General features: G+C 38.2%; 1 protein-coding gene across 1 annotated transcript in view; it reads right to left on the reverse strand.

Annotated features, from left to right (window-relative positions):
- The window catches only part of ITGA8 (integrin subunit alpha 8), a 178,738-nt gene that overhangs the window by 40,649 nt on the left and 118,126 nt on the right, over positions 1-19,963 (reverse strand). The window contains exons 24-27 of the mRNA XM_074945995.1: positions 16,564-16,669; positions 14,514-14,672; positions 6,786-6,911; positions 2,532-2,645 (exon numbers count right to left, since the gene is read on the reverse strand). Coding sequence (XP_074802096.1) covers positions 2,532-2,645; positions 6,786-6,911; positions 14,514-14,672; positions 16,564-16,669 — 505 coding nt within the window. The remainder of the gene's footprint in view (positions 1-2,531; positions 2,646-6,785; positions 6,912-14,513; positions 14,673-16,563; positions 16,670-19,963) is intronic.

A 19,963-nucleotide genomic window follows, 5' to 3' on the forward strand; every position in this document is an offset into this window, starting at 1 on the left:
GGGGAGGGGATCCAGGTTAAATGTCCATGCAGAAGGAGGGGATAATGCATCAACTGGCCTCATGGTAGTGTCTGGAGTTGTCCCTTAACAGCAGCAAAACACGAATTATAAATTTTCCCAGTACACCCAACTGTAGCAGATATTTATCCAAGTCCACAGTGCTGATAGGTTACTCAGGGGATTTTTCAATTGATTATCCCAACCCTTTTATGTAGTCTCCAAGAAAAACAAATAACTGATACTAGTACTGTATGGACACATGTTTGGAAAGTCACAGGTTTCTATTGCATTTCAGATTTGCATATAGGACTTTCAGTGGTTTAGTTGGATGTTCAAAGAGAAGCCAATATTTTCTTCTACTTTAGATTATAATGGTCAAAGTTGAATAGTTTGTGCATTCTTCTAGAATACAGAAACACACCTGCAGGAGGAGAACCTGTAAAGGACACCTTAGAAAATGCCAGCACAGCTCCATAACACTACTGGAGAAGTTAATGGTGGACAAGACTTGTTATTTCTGCCATTGTGGAGAAGACTCTGCTCTGCTTCCCCAGTTGAGGCATGGCATCAGTTAGCATGGATTGTTCCTGGCTCTAGCTTTTCCCTCAGGTCCATATCACATGCATAGGGTAGGGATGCTCCTTTGGGGGACAGCTCCCTCTGAGTATCAGTCACCCCAAAGTGGATGGGAGAAGCAGGGAGAAGGCAGGGCCGTGGCCTCTCTCAACTTCTGACTCTGTGCATTAGTTCATTTGCCTGGCCTGTTGCAGAGAAGAGAATACATAGCACCATGCCAAAAACTAATGCAGCATGTGCACACTCCCTCTGAGGTAGGGTGATGAGATCATAGAATCATAGACTATCAGGGTTGGAAGGGACCTCAGGAGGTCATCTAGTCCAACCCCCTGCTCAAAGCAGGACCAATCCCCAATTTTTGCCCCAGATCCCAAATGGCCCCCTCAAGGATTGAACTCACAACCCTGGGTTTAGCAGGCCAATGCTCAAACCACTGAACTATCCCTCCCCTGCCTCCCCCCCTTTTTTTGACAATGTTGACAGAGGGGATTTGCATCCTAAGGATCAATCTCTCTGAGAGTTCTGCACTGTCCCCTATATTCACAGTTATGGCTGAATGCTACAATTCAGCTCTACATGCAAATATAACATGTGGGTCTAATACCTAAACCATGACAATACTGACAGGTGAACAAGTAACTTTTAATTTTTAAACTGCATACAGAGCATTCATCATCAGCTATATGGCTCTGAGACATATGAGCATCAAGAAAACAGAGAAACATGCCCTCGCAGAGAATTCATACCAGTTATAAAATAAAGCCACAGGTAAGTCAAGTCATCTGGGAGAATCAACAGAAGCCTATGAGCAGATATACTATGGAAAGTCAAGGTAAGACGGTGTCAAGGTTCCTTCCCCACTCTGAACTCTAGGGTACAGATGTGGGGACCCGCGTGAAAGACCCCCTAAGCTTATTCTTACCAGCTTAGGTTAAAAACTTCCCCAAGGTACAAACTTTGCCTTGTCCTTGAACCCTATGCTGCCACCACCAATTGTGTTAAATAAAGAACAGGGAAAGAGCCCACTTGGACACGTCTTCCCCCAAAACATCCCCCAAGCCCTATGCCCCCTTTCTTGGGGAAGGCTTGATAAAAATCCTCACCAATTTGTACAGGTGAACACAGACCCAAACCCTTGGATCTTAAGAACAATGAAAAATCAATCAGGTTCTTAAAAGAAGAATTTTAATTAAAGAAAAGGTAAAAGAATCACCTCTGTAAAATCAGGATGGGAAATACCTTACAGGGTAATCAGATCAAAACATAGAGAATCCCTCTAGGCAAAACCTTAAGTTACAAAAAGACACAAAAAACAGGAATATACATTCCATCCAGCACAACTTATTTTACCAGCCATTAAACAAAAGGAAATCTAATGCATTTCTAGCTAGATTACTTACTAACTAACAGAAGTTCTGAGACTGCATTCCTGATCTGTTCCCAGCAAAAGCATCACCCAGACAGACAGACCCTTTGTTTCCCCCCCTCCAGCTTTGAAAATATCTTGTCTCCTCATTGGTCATTTTGGTCAGGTGCCAGTGAGGTGATCTTAGCTTCTTAACCCTTTACAGGTGAAAGGGTTTTGCCTCTGGTCAGGAGGGATTTTATAGCACTGTATACAGAAAGGTGGTTACCCTTCCCTTTATTTTTATGACATATGGGGATCAAGATCAACATGGAATATGCAGTAAAAACTGGCAAAGTAAAATTGAAATGGACACAATATTAAGAGGAGGGAGAAATTAGCAGTATGTGTGTGACATAAGCATGAAGCAGAGAGATTTACCCCAAAACACAGTGATGACAATAAGATTCACAAGTTAAGATCATAATATATATATATACACACATATATATAAACATACATATAGTCACACTATATATATCTATCTTTAAATAAACAGACAAATAAAATGGGCTTTTTTGTGTGTAAAGAGTTTCACAAATTACATTACCTGTAGGAAAGTTTGGGCCCATAACCGAGATCTGATTTTTAGTGTTGCACTCTTTCCTCTTTCTAGCTGTCCCACCGTACACGAGATTATTAAACACTTCACGTTTGTACAGTTCTGTATAAAAGTAAAATGAAATTAAAACACTGCTTTTGTAACAAGGCTAATGTGAGAATACACACACTTAATTATACACAGATTTAATTTCCCTCAACTGCTCTAAATTGAAAAAACGATAAACTATCTTAATGTATTAAATATCATGCATCTTCAATAATTTAATCTAATACAAATGTACAACAAAAGATATCTGAAGTGCCTTTGTGAGAAATGAATAACCACAATGGGGCTTCTTCTAAGTTACCTATGAATACAACCCTTTACATATGTTAGTGATGACAAAGCTAATAGCATTCACCAGTCTGGTTTGAAGAATTCTTAAAAAGTCCAACTGTTTAACAAAATCTTGTTTATTCCTCTTTCCCCTTTCCATCCCTCCAGCCAGTTCCTTGTCCCTTCTCTGACTCCCAAACTCCATATTTACACTCTCAAAACTTCCCTTCCTCCTCTGATACTCCTAATTTTCCTGGTGAAATTTATATTGCAAAGCCAGCATATTTGCTGAGCTTCATTGGCTGCTCTATTTGAACCTTATGTTCTGTGAAGCTTTCCTGGTGAGCAGTGATCCTGGATGGGGAAAGACCAGAAAACACACAACTGAATACAACAGCCAATTGGCCCTAGCCAAGACGGCTGGAGTCTAGAATGGAAATGTTACCAGCCAAGGTAAGGAGCTGGTTGGAACTCACAGACAGGGACAAAGAATTGGAGAAGGGGATCTACTGGGGAAATCACAGAAAAAGATAGAGCTGTACTGGACAAATGGAATGGAAGGCAGCTCACAGGGAGAGGGAACTAAAAGCCAAGGGACTGTTGGAGGTCAGAGAGAGTGTTTGGGGTATTTATTCAAATAGATCTAAACCTAAGGGTAGGTCTACAGAGCATTTTGGACCGTGCGGAGCAAGCTTTCCAGCCTGGGCTGACAGACTTGGGCTAGCAGGGCTTGCACTAGCACTCTAAAAATAGCTGTATAGACAGCACTTTGAAGTTGTGGCTTGGGCTGGAGCTCAGGCTCTGAAGCCTAGGGAGGAGGATGGGTCCAAAATGCTATGCAGATGTACCCTAAAAGGTTTGGACTCAGTTCAGGGGAAAGGCTGATATTTTGACTAGTCCATTTTCTTTATAATCCAATTTGCCCCTCGCTGCTACATACTTTACTCACAATGGCGATGCCAAGTGGTTTTGATTGTCTTGAAGCAAAGGTATCACCTCTACAGACACAGCGCTTCATTAGTGCTATAATGTACTTTCTGTAAGAATATCCTCTTTCAGAGACCATACTCTGATAAAACTGGGTAACCACCTTCGTGAATAGGGTGCTGATATATTTTATTATGTCTGAACATATTCCAGAAAGAGTCATGCCTAGCTATAGTGCTACACCAGTATAACCAGCATAACAATACTCCCCATAAATCTCTATCTCATTACATCTTAAGTAGAGGCTGTGTGCTTCCTCTCTACTTTCCACATCCTCAGAAGAGACTCATGCTATAAGCCTTGTTTACAGTACCTATTGTAGAGGATATACATAGTTAATTCTTCCTATTCAGTCATTCTCTAACCAGCTTTATTTAACCTTTCATCTGTTTTCTTTTTAATTTCTAATTACAGAGGACAAAAACACATATTAACAAAATATGGTTGGATATTAGGAAAAACTTGTTCACTAAGAGGGTGGTGAAGCACTGGAATGGGTTACCTAGGGAGGTGGTGGAATCTCCATCCTTAGCGGTTTTTAAGCTCAGGGTTGACAAAGCCCTGGCTGGGATGATTTAGTTGGGGATTCGTCCTGCTTTGATCAGGGGGTTGGACTAGATGACCTCCTGAGGTCTCTTCCAACCCTGATATTCTAGGATTCTAAATCATTGCTGTGCAAAAAGCCTGATTTTGGCTGAAAGTTGAAGACCTGAGCACACATTCCTATTTTTCTTAGGAATGTATTTAGCCCTTTATAGTCTTCACTATACGGAAACCATGAGAGGTAAAAAGGAAAGAAACCAAATGTTTAGCAAACAGGACAGACAGGACAGGATTAGAGCTAGTTGGAAAATGCTTCTCCCCCTGTAAAAAAATGACTTTTCATCAAAAACTGAAAACCAAACAAATTTTGGGGCTGAAAATTAAAAATGTTCAGTTTTCATCCAAAAAGTGTTTGATATTCAGATGAAAAGTCAAAATTTTCTGTGGAAAACAGACACTTTCCATGAATATTTTAAATTTAATTAAAAATCCAATTTGTCAGCAAAAACAATTTTCATGGAAAGGTTTTAACCAGTCCTGAACATAGTACTCAGTCAAATGGGCTAAGGCAAAAATCAGCATCAACTAACAAACAACACATTGGCTTGCTTTTCTAGCCTAAAAACACACATGACAAGCTAGAGACTACCAAACATCTCCATACTTTACATATGCTTGCTGCATATGCCACCTTCCTAAGCATCTGGCTAATGCTACTGAGAGAGAGAATATCCTGGACTAGTTGGATTGCTAGTCTGATCCAGACTGGGATTGTCCTATGTTTCTGTGAAATCAATCTAATATTGTCTGTCTGGATCAAGCTGCTGAAAAACCCCTGGTTCTTCTTATTTTAAAGTACATAATAAGATGCAAAGACTGTACATATTTATAAATTTTGTTAACCATTCACAGTTGCTGAAGTCTTTTCTATGTTGGCAACATAAGAGAGTAGTTACAGAGGAATATAACTGATAATTAAGGCATTACTGAGAAATGGATTAAAAGTTTTGTGGTACTGAATGGTCTGTCTTCCAAAGGCTAGGTTTTTTTGTCGTCTTGCTAGAATCAGAATTATTTCCAAAGTGTGATGTTGTTGGTCTTTCTGGTGACGGAAGAATTATGCAGGACACAACAACCATAGGTATATGAAATCAGTACTTCTGTGATTCTATTTTTAAATTATAATAAGTCATTAATTAATTTCAGCTTTGGGCTCCCCCCGTTTAAAAAATAGTCAAATTCCATTTTCAGACATAATGTAAAGACATTTTTTGTTACTTTACAAGCAAAGCTTAGGCCTACAGAGTTCTTTTTTTTCCTGACTATTTGTGACAACGTCTGGTGATAGCAAGGAGCTCAAACATATGGTGACAGTGAACCGTTTAACAGGAGACTGGACAGCAGGAAAGAAACTCGGGCTGGGGTTAATAAAAATAAATGGAAATGATAGCCACAAGAATCCCAGGTTTTGGCCTCAGGGTCACCGATTTAGAAATACAGCCTCCAGGCAAAAGGCTTTGGTAATTGTGATGCTTAAATACTCTAAAATGTGGAGTACTCAATGTACGAACAACAAAAACCAGACTAACAGCATGTTATCGTCCAGATGTTCATGTCCCAGAAGGCTTTGAGACTGATACTCAGAGCTATGTTGCCACACTGGGTGAGAGGTCTTTGCTGTTGCCAACATTTTACAGACCCTACGTTTTTGATCGGTCAGATATTTACCCTTGAAAACTAAAAAAACTGGTAAATTATACCAGAACTATTTTGATGGCTTGTGATACTTTAAAGAACAAAATACTTGACATTTCTTGAAGCCAGAGAATGTCTTGAGTATTTATTGAATGAATATTTGCACTTGACAATATTATGGGACAGTGCTGTTATTTTTGGTATATTTCAGTAGCTGAGTTTAAGAATTTTATGAAAATGTTAAAGCCCCGTTAAGAAAATATATGCATAGATTTTAAAAGTGTTACTATGTTTCATTATTTTAGGCCATGATCTGGTGAAAGACCCGAGTGAGTGGGTGGAGGCATGTGTGTGTGCAATCCATGAGCCTCTCTACTTTCACAGAGAGGCCACTTGAGGCAATGCATTGGTAGAGAGGTCTGCATTTGTGGACCCAACTGCAGTACTGGGTCCTTAGACTGTAAGATCCTTGGGTAAAGGATCTGTCATAATTTGTCTATAAAGTACCAAGAAAATCAATGGTGCAGTATATAATGCATAGTTAAGACAAGAGATTTAAAAATCAGTTGTTCCATAATTTACTTGTCACTTAGAACAGTAGGAAGTTAAAAGTCTGTAAAGAGAATATGACAAAAGCAACAGTCACATTGTATAGCTTGCGCATATAGTCCCATCATTATATATTTCAAATTAGCTCACCAGTATTTTTGCGTAGCTCTTCCTTCGTGGTTCTACCATGGTGACATCCCTCCGCCCGATATAGTGAGGAATAGTGGAGTTATGCAAAAAAGCAGTGAGTTCCGGGGTGTCCTGTGGAATAGCAAACTGGAAAAAGAAAGACAGTGAACTGTAATGATATACCATACAGTTACTCTAACAGGTATGTTGCCTTCTCAGGGAGCTTGAACTTTATATTGACTTGTTTTTTATAAATTTAACAGCAGTACCATGAGACTAGATACCACTTTCTTCAACTAGCAGCTTGATTTGTAATAGCACAGCAGGATGGTGTCCAGCAATATGCATTGCACTAGATATTTTTTTTTCTTATCCTCATTCTTTACTGGAGCCAATTTCATTGCTGTACTTGTTTTTGTTAGACTCCCGGGCCCAGGTTCTGATCTCTGTTACAGTGTAAATTCAAAGTCACTCCCACTGAAGTTTAGTCATAAATAGAGATCAGAATCTGGCTCTAGAAATGTAATGGTTTTGCCAGCATCCAAAAAGATCTGCATCCTACTATCCTCATTTTTGGTGGTTGTTTCTGGAAGATTAATTATTATAACAAAAATTCTCCAACTTAGTAAAAACTCCAACTGATTTGTCTTTAAGCTTTGAGTGAATATTCACAAACAGAAAATTTAAGAGACAGAAATCTCAGAGCCAAAGTCTATTTTTATTGTTGGTAGTTTTGTGTTTAGGTGATATAGAAGGCACTTAGTGTCTTCCTTTGTCTTTCTTGAAGCCTCCAGAGAAACAAAAGGGATCCTAATTTTTCAGGAAGGAGAGATAAATTCTCTAATTTAGCACAGTTTTATCAAGTCAAACTGCAATGAAATATATGGTGAAGTTTGTGATCTGACCTCAACAGGAATTCACATAAATACATCCAAAACAATTCCTTAAGGGCCTCAGATTAAAGGAATGTATAGGCTGGTATGCATTTAAACTCTGAAGCACAAAACTTGCATTTATTTTAAACAAATTCCTAAAAAAAGTATTTGCAGTTATCAGAATTTTTTTTTAGTATAAAAGGTAAACACAGACATAAATACACACATAATCCCTTCCATACGCTATTCCTGTATAGTACTATATTTCTACCATTTGTCTGATTTAATGTATGAGGGTCAGGACAGTTTACTTCTTAACATCCCACAGAGTGGAAGAATAGTATAATTAACTGCTGAAAAAGTCATTAATCAGAAATGAAATTCTTTTACTTAAATTAATTTTTTTGTCTGCACTAAGGAAATATTTAAGCAGATAGTAAATCTCTCTCATTCTCTCTCAGTGAGGTAACACATGGGTGTTATTTATTTCCAAGATTCTCTCATCAGTACATGTAGGGCCCCTTAATGAAGAGAAATTAAAAGGAATACACTGTAATAAACTGAAACTTATCTTTGGAAGAAGCCATCAATATATGATCACAGATTATATATAAAGGTAGAGTTGGTCAAATAACAGATTAAAAAAATTGTGACTATTTCACAGAATATAGGGTTTTGGCAACAGGCACATTCAGTTACTGCAAAAATCTAAAGCTAGTTTCCATGATTCAGCTGAAAACTTGTTCTTAGTCTTGAGTACAGATATTTTACATTAAATACATGTATTCTATCCACTAGAATAGTTGGGTGACCAGTTTGGTAGCTGGAATCCCAATCAAAGGATTCCAAGGGTGGATAGGTCATGAATAAAGCTTGTTGGGAAATTTTTGATGAAGCGATTTTTTGTCTAAAAATACCAAATTTTCAAAACCAAACTGTTTTCTGGAATGTGACAGTTTCAATGACATTTTAGTCAGGATGTTTTTTTACCCCCAGCACCCATGCTCAAAGACAAAATACACTAAATAGATTACAAGGCTAATATATACAAATAAGTAATGTTGTATATGTTCTATACAGGGTTAAAAGTTTGTGGAGGTTTCAGCTCTCCTTATTCCAAAGTATTACAACCCACACTCTCACATGTTTAAGAAATGTATCCCTACAATTCTCAAACATCTCCAGCAGTTCCCTCTTCACATCAGGAAACAATTCAAAATTACCCTCCTGTCGCAAGATTCTCTCCAGAGTGAAAAGTCTTCTGGCTTTTTTGCAGCACCAGTCAACCACAGCCTATCCTCTATGGGGAGATACCTGGGCGGCAACTCCAGCTCCAAAAGCTGGCAGTGCTGGCATGGGACGGACATGGCTAGGCTAAACCCTGATTCGGTGCATCCCTATTGCAGCCTCAGTTTGTATGGCTTTCACTGGAGATTAAAGCTGCGCTAGACAGGCAGAACCACCTGGGAACGATAGATGTGGAAGTAGCTCCTGTTCTACCTCGGGAGTTGAATCTCTCCAGTGGCCCACGGGGCCAGGTTAGTACAAGGAGATAAAATTGTATTCTCCTGGAGTCGGGAGAGGGGGGTGAGTTTGGCCCTTTGTTTCTAAAACTTTTCATGCACTTGCTCCTATCTCATGGACCATACCTTTCTCTAAGCCATTTGATGGTCCCTACATTTGTCTAGTTTTGCCCTTCTTGGCCCCTCCACACGCCTCCTTCTCTGGTAGGTATGCTGGTAGGTAGGCATGAAACGGAAAGGTCGAAAGCATTTTAGGCTGGAAATTTCAAAGGAGCCTACGGGAATTAGGTGTCCAAATCCCATTAACTCCAGTGGAAGTTAGACATCTAAGTTAGGCATAAAATGCCCTTCGGTGAAGTCTCAGCCTTAGTCAACATACAATCTGTCCTGGAAATTGAAGCTTTTCCCTCACCAGCATCTGTTCCTGTTTGCTGTAAGTAGTAACATATGATGATAGTATTTATTTAACACTATTTATTTGAAACAAAGCAGTTATCATTCTGTTTATGATGCTTTTGTAAAGTTAAAATATAGAAAGGCTATTTTAAATTTGTGGTATAATATCTGAGCATCTAAACCCTTATTTAGTCTTGTTACTCATTTTGATGCTTCCATTGCCATGATCAAATTCCACACAAAACAGAGATATGACATCACAACCCTCATTACCAGCCAGTCTCATTTACGTAACAGATGTAGCCATTATCAAAATAAGATAGTAATGAGGAAAAGAAAATAGGAAGGTGAAAAAAACAGTAATTTTCTGTTTATGTTAAAAAATAAAAATAAAAAATGTCACTACAGTCTGAAGCATGCTTTTGCCTATGAACTCCTCTCAATCCTGACTATAACGCTCCCAGTGCAGCTTCTTAAATCAAATTTATAATTGAGAAGTCTTCTTGAACACAGCGGCTGTGTGGGAAGAAAGATATGGCATTTCTCTTTGTATGTCAGCTGCCTGCTCTCACCAGTGATTTTTGAGCTGTTGAACTTCAGAGGAAAATGTAGCATTTCTCCCTTATCCTGATCTCTAGAACTGGGTAAAAAATTTTGTCTGAAATTTTTGGGGATGGGGACGGGGGAGGAAAGGGGTGAAAAGTGCAGATTCAGCAACACCAAAACATTCTGCAAATTCATTTTGGTTTCACTGAATAGTTCATGTTGACAAAAAGCCAACCAGCCAACAAGAAAATATTCAGAAAAAGAAACACTTCGTTTCAACATTTTCAAAACAAACTGTTTTGATTTTTCTGTTCGAAATAACTTCCTTCAAATAAAAACAGTTTAAAATGCTCTAAATTGAACCAAAATATTTAGTTCAAACCAAAACTGAAATGTTTGGGTTGAACAAATCTTTTGATTTTTTGGAATTCTTAGCAAGCCTAAAAATTTGTTGTTAGTACAACTTTACTCATCACTTTCAAGAGTAGCCTGTTTAAGCTGCTTCTGGAATACACAGCAGCACTAGCCAGACTGAAGCTGAAATGTACCAGTGAAAAAGTAGTCCTTGTCTACACTGAGGATTTCAGCCCCCAGTGGCCTGCTATCAATGTAGCTGCCCTTGTGTAGGGCATAGATTGGACTCTGAAATCCCGGTTTATACAGATCTATAATAGGTTTTGCATGTGGACCTCTGTTTCTCCCACAAGATCTTTAACAACTTACTCTCTACTGGCTACACACAAGAAGTGTTTACTCCAAGAAGTGTCTGGAATCAGTAATGTTTAATAAATTAGCTATCTTGTTTCTCATGGCATAATATGTAGAACTGGAGTGTTCTGCTAAATCTTCTGACTTTAAACCAAACCCAGCTCCTATTGGAGGATCTGCCATAACAAATGTGGATCTTAAAATACACACTTCTCGAGAATGACAGATCAATGCTTTTGTGAAATGGTTGCTACTAGGCCTTTACATCCATAGGTTTATCCCAAACTCCAAGATCTGCATAGCTGCTATGAATAGAGAATCAGATCCATAGGAAGGAAAATAATTTGGATGCATCACATTAATTAACAATAATGCAGAACAGAAAACCAGTTGGTCCTTTTTTTTGTGCCAGTGTCATTGAAATAATTTGAGAAACATTTCATTGTAAAAATGACTAACAAGAGACAAGTGAAAGGTTATACTGATAAGTGCGTCATACTGCTGACAAAGCAAAAGCTTCCACAAAGTTATAAAATAATAATATACTGTATGAATCCTTTCGTCAGGCATTCATACCTAGTACCTCCCATTAGTGTGTTACATTCCATTCAGCACTGCACTCAGCAATTAAATTTTATAGCACAGTCAGAAACAATAGATATTTGTTGAAATATTAAAAACCATGAGCACTTAAAAGCCGCTATAAAAACAGACTCCTAATGTGACTACATGGAGATAGAGTTTATCATTTTAGGTAATGTGTGAATTCACATACTATACAATTTAAAGTACATGAATATACAATGTAAAAAAAAATCTCCATGCATGCCAGCTAAAAACAAACCATTAGAGTTGAAATATAAATAACAAAGCAGGCAATTTGTTAAAAAATGCCAAGCAACTGTGGTGTAGTTAATAGTAGTGAAAACAATCACTACGGTCTGATAAGAAAATAGTGTATTTAAAAGCAAATGGACCAAATTCTAAGGTTTTTAACTCAGGGAAATTTGAGCTGTCTTCTGTGGGAGTATGGGTGAAGACTTGGTAAAAACTTAATGCCAGATTATTATGGTTGACTGCTGGGTATGAGTGCAAGATGTGTCTGTGTGTGCAAGAAGCCTTCCTCAGGGGCCATTTGTGCCCCAGTACCGGGGCTGGTTAGTATTAGTATTTCACTAGTGTCTAGGAATCCCCGCCCTAAGACTCCATTGTGCTAGGTGCTGTACAAAGACTGAATAGAAAGGATGATGCCTGCCCCAAAATGCTTACAATCTAAACCCCCAGTTCTTTTGCTCACCTGAGCACAAACTTCATGGGACTAGCAATGTTGGCCACGCCAAAGGAGCCTGGGAAGGAGGTGGAGTAATAGATTCCCTCCATCTCCACCAGCCATAGAGGGAAAATGTTCTAGAGCCCTTTAAAAGGGGGTGGCAGTAGCTGCCACAGTTGTCACTCTTTGCCTGTCCATCAGGCAGCTCTGGGATGTTGGTGCCTGGCACCTTAAAGGCACCTTTCAGTGAGGACCTCAGGTTTTATCTCAGAGTTGCTCCCTGTACTTATAATACACCAATAATTCTGAATGAAATTGGCAAGTATTATGAGATGTATTGCAGGTTATTTATTTATACTGTCCCAATAATTGCTAACTGCAGTAAAGTCATACCTGATATGATGTGTATTAAACAAGATTTCTAAGAAAAGCATGTCCATAAACTATTTCATACACAAACTAAATATTAAGTCTAAGAAATGGACAGAAAGCTTCTTCAAATTACTTGAAGATTTTGAGCAACCTTACTAAGGAAATAAATGTTATAACAAGTATAGTACAATACAGAATACTTATTCTGTAGATTTTTATTTCGGGAACTCAGTTGGTTTTTTCAAATTTTATGCAGTAGTGATGTGCAACTTTGAGTCTTTGTTCTGCCAAATGATTCCAGCATTTGCAAGTAGAAGGGGAAGAATAAAAGATGGGAGAATTTTCATTTCTAGGGAAGAAACATTTGATCATCTTGTACAATATCAGTGATCTTATTTACGTGATGTTATAACATAGCCCTTCTATAGCACCTTCCATTGGAGGATATCAAAACACTTTATTAAGCATAAAGAGAAATTTGTTAAGCCTCACAGCACTCCTCAGTGGGTATTATCCCTATTTTTCAGATAACATGACTGAGGCACACACTTGTCTTTTGACCATCAGGAAGAATATAGACAAGAATTCTCAGTCAACTGCTGACCAGCATCCGGGGCACCATAGTCCCAAAATCAGAGTGTAGTTTTTGATTACAAACAAATATGAACTTGCTGTTCAACAACTGCAGGAAACTAAAAGTGTCCATGATATAATCTTATCAATCTGACAAAAATGTCTTGAACTATGAGTGCACCCCATAGCTGACAATGTACCTGGATAGCCAGGTAAGTTTACCAGAATTACAAGAAAACTCTATGGTAGCACGTTTCATGTACAGATGGAATGAAATCCTACTCATTTGTTATTTAGCAGAACAAAAAGGCTAGGTGGAAATTGCAGGTAGGATAGTTCATGTATATTTTTTCAAAAGCTGGCAGTAAGAACGTGTGTGCCAGGCACAATTCTCTGAGCATTTTGCCTGAATGTTTTCTGACTTTCTGATTTACCCTTTATCTGCTTTTTCTCTTTTTAGATTGTAAACTCTTTGGGGACAGGCACTAGATCTTGCTACTGTACATTTCTGTATGACTAGTCAATTTGAGTTTCTATTGTAATATAAATTCCAATGAAGCCAATATAAGTACAATCAGAGTCAGACTCTAGTCTCTACAAAGTAGTCTTATTTCTATGTCTGCAATCAATAATAATCCGAATTAATTTAGAGAAGGAAAGTGTGCAACTAGTAATCTTGACTAGTAGCTGATCATTTAATTTGATGCAGTTATGCTGAGTTAATCATGCATACACTTTTTAGCATTAGATTAGGATGCAGCAAAAATGCCAAAGTCTTCTCAAACCAAAGAAAAATTATATGATGATAGAGTCTTCAGTCCAAAAACTAAAAAGTGGTAGGGAGCTAATATTTTTCCATTGTTAACATTTTCATAAACTTGTGAAACTATGAACTTGAACCACAAAAGTCAGACTACTTGCATGTTATGAGATTCACCCAGAGTTTTGTCAGAAAGTGCAATGTGCATTAGATAAACAAACCAGTTTTATGTTGTATTAACCAGCTGTATGTAGAGATAAGCCAAACTGAGGCACCTTGTTATATGTGAGCATCTGCAAGTATCTCCCAAATATTGAGCTCTTGGGAGCTGGCATTTGCAAACTAATGGCACAAGAATTTACAGGGTCTCACGAGAGCTGCAAAATCCTGCATTGTCTATTTACAGCTGTAATAAAATTGCCCCTTAAAAACAGAGAGAGCAAAGTTCCCGTTTGTAAAATCATCTTGTGTCTAATTCTTGGGGCTGCAACCTTGCAACTGAAACCAGAGTCCCTTGATAAAAAATAGGATAGAGATTTAACACACATCACAGTACAAAGCTTGTCAGGTTCTACACATTCTAAATAGCGACATTTTCCAAGTTAGGAAAATTATCTGGGTGCCATTGTGAACAGCTGAATGAAACCTTCAGCTCAGTGTGGCGTGGCAGTCCAAAAAAGCAAACAAAATGTAGACAAGGCTAAAAAACAGTAGCAAATATCCTACCTTTATTTGCAATATATTGATAGCAGAGCTTGTTTGACATTGCAATGGTCCACGTGTCTGAATATGAAGAACGTAAAGAAGAGACTCCTCTCGACTGGATGCAGGCCATCCAACATGGAGTAATGTTTCATTGATGGCACTCGGTCCAATATTGTACAGCTGTCAAATAAATAACAAAACCCATCAATGTACAACTTTCCAAGGCCAGGAACAACAACAACATCTATTTAGACCTTACAACACTTTTCAGCCAGAGATCTCAATGAGCCTTACAAAAGAGGTAAACATCATTATTCTCATTTTATAGGTGGGGAACCTGAAGCACAGAGAGGTGAAGTGACTTGCTCAGGGTCAGCCAGAAGGACATTAGCAGAGGTGGGAATAACACACAGGTTTCCTAGGTCCCGGTCAATATTCAGTGCTTAGTGGCTTTCTCACCTGTATTTTTACCTCTGATTCTAAGGTCTGCAATTGCCTACGAAGTGGGGATGAGAAAATAAAGTGCTAAATTCTGTCCTCATTTACAACAACGGAGTTACTGGAAATATATAGCTGTTGCATCAGTGTCAGAACCTAACCTCCTTTGAGGGAGCAGCAGTAGCTGTTTCATAGTGAAGGCTCAATCTACTTCCTCATTATTAAAACCCCAGTTTTCAAACCTCTTCAAGCCAGCTTTCCCCAAAATCTTCCTGAAATCTAAGAGGTCACAGCACATCCCAGAAAAGAGTTTTTCTGGGAAGTTTGGTAAAAAAAGAAATTAGAAAAGAAATGATGAGCCGAGAACCTTCTAATTTTTTTTTTCACATGAGCACATACTTTCACAAATGTGTGAGGGCAATTTTAAGTTTGGGTAGCTGGCGTAAATTGGGTCTGGTGTAAGAGTGGAATAGGCTGGATGCTTTCCTGTTCATTCTGAGACATTTTAAAAGTTTTTTTTTGTGAAGAAGGTGCACTGTTGGTTTCTGGGCTTTAACTGGAACCCAGTGACACACATTTTCAACCTTACTTCTTTTTCAGTGACGTTTTTTATTTGTGACTAAACCATAGGGGATTCCTTATTAAATGGGACTACAAATGTGCTGAAAGTTACGTACATGTTTCAGTGCACTGCTGCATCAGAGCCCAAGTGGGGTAACATGAAGATCCTTATTACAAGTTGTAGAAACACATTAAGCTGTAAAATTATAACATAACACTTTATTTTGTTCATAGGTTGATATCTCTGATTAATTTAACTTCAGTATTTGGCTTGCAAATTTTAACCATATAATTTTGTTTAAGTTTAGTGGTTCCTTCTCTGTTTCAAATTGCCTATCCTTTCCTGACTGCTGGCCTGTGAATTGTAACCGTAAGTGAAGCACTTTGTTTCACCCCCTTGCACAAGGTCATCTATCAAATTCAAAACACGGTCTGTATTCAGCCTACTTCATTAACAGTACTTGTTTTGAACATGAACCCCTTTTCTTTTGAATCAGCATATCTCCAGAACTAAAAACACATGATGGAAAGACGTACGCTTCAAAATATTAATACACAAAGCCTCCTTGTGTATACTTGTGAAGTTTTTTGTTGTTCTTTTGGAAGCTACACATCTTTCACTTGGAGAGCAGAGAACATGTTGTTGCATTTAAGTTGCTGTGATTTTTGGAGTTACTTACATTTTAAAGGCAACATATTTTATCATTTTCATAGTTCTCATAGGGTCTGCTCAAAAACCCATTGAAGTCAATGGAAAAACTCAGCGTTTACTTTAATGTGATTTGGATCTGGTCCATAGCTTCCTGGTTAGTATTTAGTAAACATCAAAAGTGTTTAGGATTCCTTAATGACCAGGGACTAAATCCTGCCCTGGCATAAACTGGTGCCTCTCTCACTAAACCACAGGAGTTGTGCCTGGTTACTCCAGGACTGAATTTGGACGAACGTCTAGAGTAACAATATTTGCATTAAGACTTGTATCCAGCTCCAGATGATGACAATGACCAAACTCCAAATGAACTCAATGGAGCAGAATCAGACCTATAAGAAGCTAAATGCCTTCAAATTATACCTCATATATGTGTTCTACTAAAGGGCCGACATCCTCTTCTTTGGTGGGCTCATCTTTAGGCTCCCAGTTGTGAAGTGGCAAAACAATTTGTGGAGGATGAGACACACTGCAATACATAAAAAGGTTTAATATGTCACTTGCAGATTCATCTGCTATGTTATCATCAGATATACTACCTTTAACAAAGGTAAGACTACTTTATCCAGTTGAAACTACAAATAAATTTTAGATGGGCCGAATGGTCACTAGAATTATGCTAGGTGAATTGGACAACACTTCCAAAAAGTGCAATAGACTCTTTAATGAGCACTAATGGTCAGTATCTCAGCCTTACATCTCATTTGAAGGATGGCACCCTCCAGCCACATGTTGCCCCCAACCATTAGAGGACTGATTCTCTGTTGACTTGGAGGAAAGAGTGCTATCTGTCTAGGTATTTATACCTCACTCTGCTCTCTGAAGGCATCACTCAATGCTATAAACTCAGGTTAGTGCTCTACACAAAAACTTCAGGTTTTTCTTCTCATCCTCATCCAGAGTTTCCAGAGTCTAGAACTTTACATTCTACTTCCTTTTTAAAGCCAATTTTATCTATCTTAGGTACTTATTTGGCCTCCCTTCTTGTAGTATCAGAGTGCCTCACAATCTTCAATGTATTTATCCTTGCAACACTCTTGTGAGGTAAGGAAGTACTATTATTCCCATTTTAAGATGTGCAACTTGCCTAGGGTCACAGAAAGTCTGTTGTGCAGCAAAGAATTGTACCCAGTGTGCCTCAGCCCTGGCTAGTGTCCTAAACACTGGATCATCTTCCTTTTTTTGGTTCAAAAACAGTAACATTCATCGCAATTATCCAAAATGTTAGAGCATTATACAATCAGTAAACAAGGGTTAAGAGAAAAGGACATAGTACATAATGAAACTAAGCACCTGGATCAGATGCTTTTCTACCTTCTTTGCATCTCCATCCCAAAGTAAATTAAAACTTCACAACTTTCTTCTAGCCTCCTATTTAATTCTCCTCCCTACCATCTCAGAAAAGGCTGAGTAGTGTTAATTCTTTTAAAATTCCTATCTAAATCACAAATACTAATTCCTGCAGCACCTGCAAGTTCCTTGGAGGCCTCCCATCCAGTCACTAACTTTAACCCAGTTTAGCCTATGAGATTTTAAACTGTCACAGCCCAAGATTCTCTTCTCGCCCATTACGTGAGTTCTGGTCAGTACATCCTGCAACGGACATCCGACAATACTGTCTGCAACAGAAGTAGGTTTGTGTTAAAATAATAAATAATCAAATTAAATATTACCCCTTCATTGCAGCAGTTAACATTGATTGCAGTTTTGCTGTAAAACCCACTTGATACTAATTTTAAGATTATGCAGCTTTGAGGAGGGGTGTCATGTTTAAATGTGTTCTCTCTCAGAGCTGGAAATTCATATTTGGGCCAACAGCATGTTGTAAAAAATTTAAATCACAAATGAATTATTCATCTAGGTTAATGTTTGATTAAACATATAACATAACAATCATGGCCTTCTAACCACTGATCTTAAAAATAGCTTTCTCTTGAATCTCAACACAGAATGCAGAACCATAGGAGCAGGTTGTTCCTAGAAGAACCAATATTTTTGTTGCAATTGCTGACATTTTAAAATGTCTTTGGAAGAAAAAAAGGTTTCTGTTTCCAGTTCTAATGTCATGCACAATCACTGAAATATCTGACAGAAATTTTGCTGCAGAATATAGCAGAAAATAAAGGAATATTGGATAAGAAGAAGTGGAGAGCATCTGGAGTAGTTTGGAAACACAGGGAAAGAACAGCTAACACTGTGACTTCACAATGTTAAGGCAAGCCTGTACTATATTGGTAATTCTGGATATTCCCTTGGGCTGTAAAAAGGCCATCAACTCACAAAAGCAAGGATACCAGAAGCCACATTCATAAACTAAAGCCAAATAAGACACATAAAATTAATATATATTTTTAAAAAGTAAGAGAATTTTAGATTAGGTGCTTGGCTCTAATCTGTTAAATTTCACAAATTGCTTTCCTTCCAGTAGTAGTCTCTGTTTTAATGCTTCTTCGGAGATTAGGAAACAAAGCCCTGACACATGTCACTTTAAGGAACCACTAAAATATTGCAAAACACTGGCTGTGCTATAAATAAAAAAGAGAAGGCTTTAAAAACCTGTGTTTCCTATTCAATTCCTCATGCAGTTTTCTTCTCATCAACAGAAACAATTTAAAAAATATAAATTTGGACATTCAGTTACAATTATTTTAAAATAAAAGAATACAGGGGCGTGTAAAGTTTATTTTAATAGATTTTACAATGGATGCTTGGGATAGCTGCTATTTTTATAATAAATGACGTAAATCAGGTTAATTTGAAGGGTATTTATCTCTACATTTTGATTAATTTTATTTTGTATTTAATTTAGAAATCTGAATGTTTGAATAACGTATTGTCTAAGGACTCCTACTAAACTGTTAGGAGTAGAAGATGGGGGAATCAGACCCACAGAAACACTAATAAAATAAAATAGGTAAAGTCTTTTGAAAGGCAATTTGCCCAAAATGTACAATAAGAATTTGGATTTGACCTATGACCTCAATCATCAGGATAATTTGGTCACTCTTACTTCACCATTCTTTGGATGTTTCTCTTAGGTAATATTTCATATTTTATGGAAAAATGCTTTTCATATCACCATATTTAATTTAAAATGTTGATTCACACAGTCCTGTCTACTACAAAATACTGAATTTTAAAAGAAAAATTGGTATGAGACTGAATATTTAAATGAAAGTTACCAAATTTACTCTATACTGCTGTCACTTTATTTCTGTAACACTTTCTTATGACAATGAAAGAAATCACGTATTTTACTTTTTATTAAAGCTATAGAAGTCACACACAATTGTGTACCAACCATCACCGGGTAAGCTGGCCCTGAAAGGGATTTGGTTCAGCCTCACTTGTGGCAGGCGTAGCCCACCTCCTCAGGTGAAATGAATGACACCAGGGTCCACATGACAGGGAGTAGTTTGGAACTGGACCACGCCTTCTGGGGAATGTAAAAGCAACCTGGAGTTCAACAAGGCTGAATTCAGAGAGTCTCTCCTTAGTTCCCAGGCAGAGAGCCAGGCTTCAGGGAGCAGAAGCCAGCTAAGAAGGTTTGGGGAGGGAGCTGCTGGGAAGAGGGCAGGTGAGAACTCTCCAGAGCTTCCAGGCAGAAGGCCTGGGAGGGAGACCTGCACAGAGACCTGGATGAGCAGCTCTAGCTCTGGGCTGATAAAGGGCTTTAAACCCGGAAGAGAGACTATTAGCAAAGGCAAACTGGGACAGCAGCAGGGTCTGAAGCTATACCAGGCAAGCTGTGCTACACATACAC

The sequence above is a fragment of the Natator depressus genome, chromosome 2, assembly GCF_965152275.1.
Source record: "Natator depressus isolate rNatDep1 chromosome 2, rNatDep2.hap1, whole genome shotgun sequence".
Taxonomy (NCBI): Eukaryota; Metazoa; Chordata; order Testudines; family Cheloniidae; genus Natator; species Natator depressus.